Consider the following 2,258-nt stretch of genomic DNA (forward strand, 5'->3'; position numbering starts at 1 on the left):
AGAAGAAGCACCCAGATGCTTCAGTCAACTTCTCAGAGTTTTCTAAGAAGTGCTCAGAGAGGTGGAAGGTAAGAGGGCTTAGAGCATGCTAACAAGGTAATTAAAAGGCAATTTCCAAATGAGGATGAAAATAAAAGCCTAGCTGGCTTTCGTATGACCCTATTACATAGCAAAAGACATTGGCTTTGAGGATAATTTATTTAAATTTTACAACTTAAATTTACAAATAATTCTTTTGTAGACCATGTCTGCTAAAGAGAAAGGAAAATTTGAAGATATGGCAAAGGCGGATAAGGCCCGTTATGAGAGAGAAATGAAAACCTATATTCCTCCTAAAGGGGAGACAAAAAAGAAGTTCAAGGATCCCAATGCACCCAAGAGGCCTCCGTGAGTATCTTGCCTGTTTTTATTTCCTAGACATGTTTTATACAGTAGAATCTGAGAGACATTTAGTAAGCAACTGTGTCAGTTTAGAGTGTAAGTGTACAATCAAAGTTTCTTAGCTAATACTTGTTCATGCAGGTTATATTTAAATAGTATACATAAAATTCCTGTTGGGTGGGAGTGTTCGTCCAAGCATTTGAATTAGACATGGTCCCCTTTACCCAGTGTATCTCCTTTTGATCCTTTTATTTCTTGAAAAATTCTCTCTCTGAAGTAATATAATTGCAGAGTGTTCATCTGGGGCCCTAGCTAGTATAAATTAAATAGTTGTAAGTTAAGCTTTAGTTATGAAGGATATTTAGTGTATTATAGTATTTGCACCCTGTCCAGTGCATCATAGAAATTCACAGGCAGCTTTAAATAGCAGTGCAGTGTACATTTGGTAGTATTTGTTTTTATGGTCTGTTAACTTAAAATCCTAAAATTGAAGTTATTTTTTTTTAGTTCGGCCTTTTTCCTGTTCTGCTCTGAGTATCGCCCAAAAATCAAAGGAGAACATCCTGGCCTGTCCATTGGTGATGTTGCGAAGAAACTGGGAGAGATGTGGAATAACACTGCTGCAGATGACAAGCAGCCTTATGAAAAGAAGGCTGCGAAGCTGAAGGAAAAATACGAAAAGGTGAGTATGGGTTTGCTTGGTAGAATGATGAAGAGTATACCAGATGTTGTATGATTGTACTTAGTTTGAGGTGCAATAAGCTTTTAGTGTAATAGCTACGTTAAGTATGCTGTTGACATAAGTCCTTTCTCACCCTTCAAAGAATACAGAGTACCAAATAAATTGGGTTTACTTCATATAATTAGACTCAGACAAAGGATATACATTTAAGTTGGTTTTACCATTCCCCAGTATCTTGAAGCTTGTGAAAATGTTGGTAGTCACTTCAAGTCAAAAATGATTATTATCACATGGCTTGGCAAACAATGCAAAAATAAGCCAGACAAAGTTAATATAGGCTCTATTTTTCTTAATCATATCCTGAAACACTTACTTTCCTTTCCTTTAGATACTCAAAAAACCACATCACTAAGTTAAATTTCAAGTCTGTTGATGTCCAGTAAATTAATAAGGAAATCTGTAACTCTTACATTAAGTACTTAAAGTTAATTTTTAGCTTCTTTAGTTATTCTGAAGTGTCCATTTCTAGATGTTTCTTAATCTAATTGCATGTTTATTGACAAATTACTTTTTTTTTTTTTTTTTTAAAGACATCTTCCACTAAGGATTAGGGTCTGACAGTGTAAACCTGTAGAATGCTTTTTTGCATTCAGAAGGTGGCAGTGTCTACCCTTTAATCAAAGTCTCCACATTCTACTTTTAATAGAGTTAGGATGTGGTACATAATTGTACCTCAATGAGGCATAACTTTGCAAATATTAGACTGTACCATTTCATGAGTTATAGATTGTTATGATGATCTCATGGTATTTTTATGTGCATTTATTGAAGTTCTGGTTATTTCTGGAGTTGCAGTGGGTCTGCGGATATGTGATATTTTGGTATAACTAAAATCTTGATTTCATTCATACAGTTTTGCCATGTTCTATTTCTTCCCTTAATGTTTTTTTCTTTCCTACTGTTTTCTTCTCTCTTTGCTTTGGAAGGATATTGCTGCATATCGAGCTAAAGGAAAGCCTGATGCAGCCAAAAAGGGAGTTGTCAAGGCTGAAAAAAGCAAGAAAAAGAAGGAGGAGGAGGAAGATGAGGAAGATGAAGAGGATGAGGAGGAAGAGGAAGATGAAGAAGATGAAGATGAAGAAGAAGATGATGATGATGAATAAGTTGGTTCTAGCGCAGTTTTGTTTCTTGTCTA

At 35.3% G+C, this 2,258-nt stretch overlaps 1 protein-coding gene across 1 annotated transcript; it reads left to right on the forward strand.

Moving 5' to 3' along the window:
* Positions 1-5: 5 nt before the first annotated feature.
* Positions 6-2,258, forward strand: LOC116548331 (high mobility group protein B1; the record flags this gene model as incomplete). Its single annotated transcript, XM_032273843.1, has 4 exons — positions 6-68; positions 242-387; positions 889-1,063; positions 2,050-2,258. Coding segments are annotated over 4 exons (561 nt in total), but the record flags the coding sequence as incomplete, so codon positions are not given.

The sequence above is a fragment of the Sapajus apella genome, unplaced genomic scaffold (genome assembly GCF_009761245.1).
Source record: "Sapajus apella isolate SASKATOON/1434 unplaced genomic scaffold, GSC_monkey_1.0 scaffold9987, whole genome shotgun sequence".
NCBI lineage: Eukaryota > Metazoa > Chordata > Mammalia > Primates > Cebidae > Sapajus > Sapajus apella.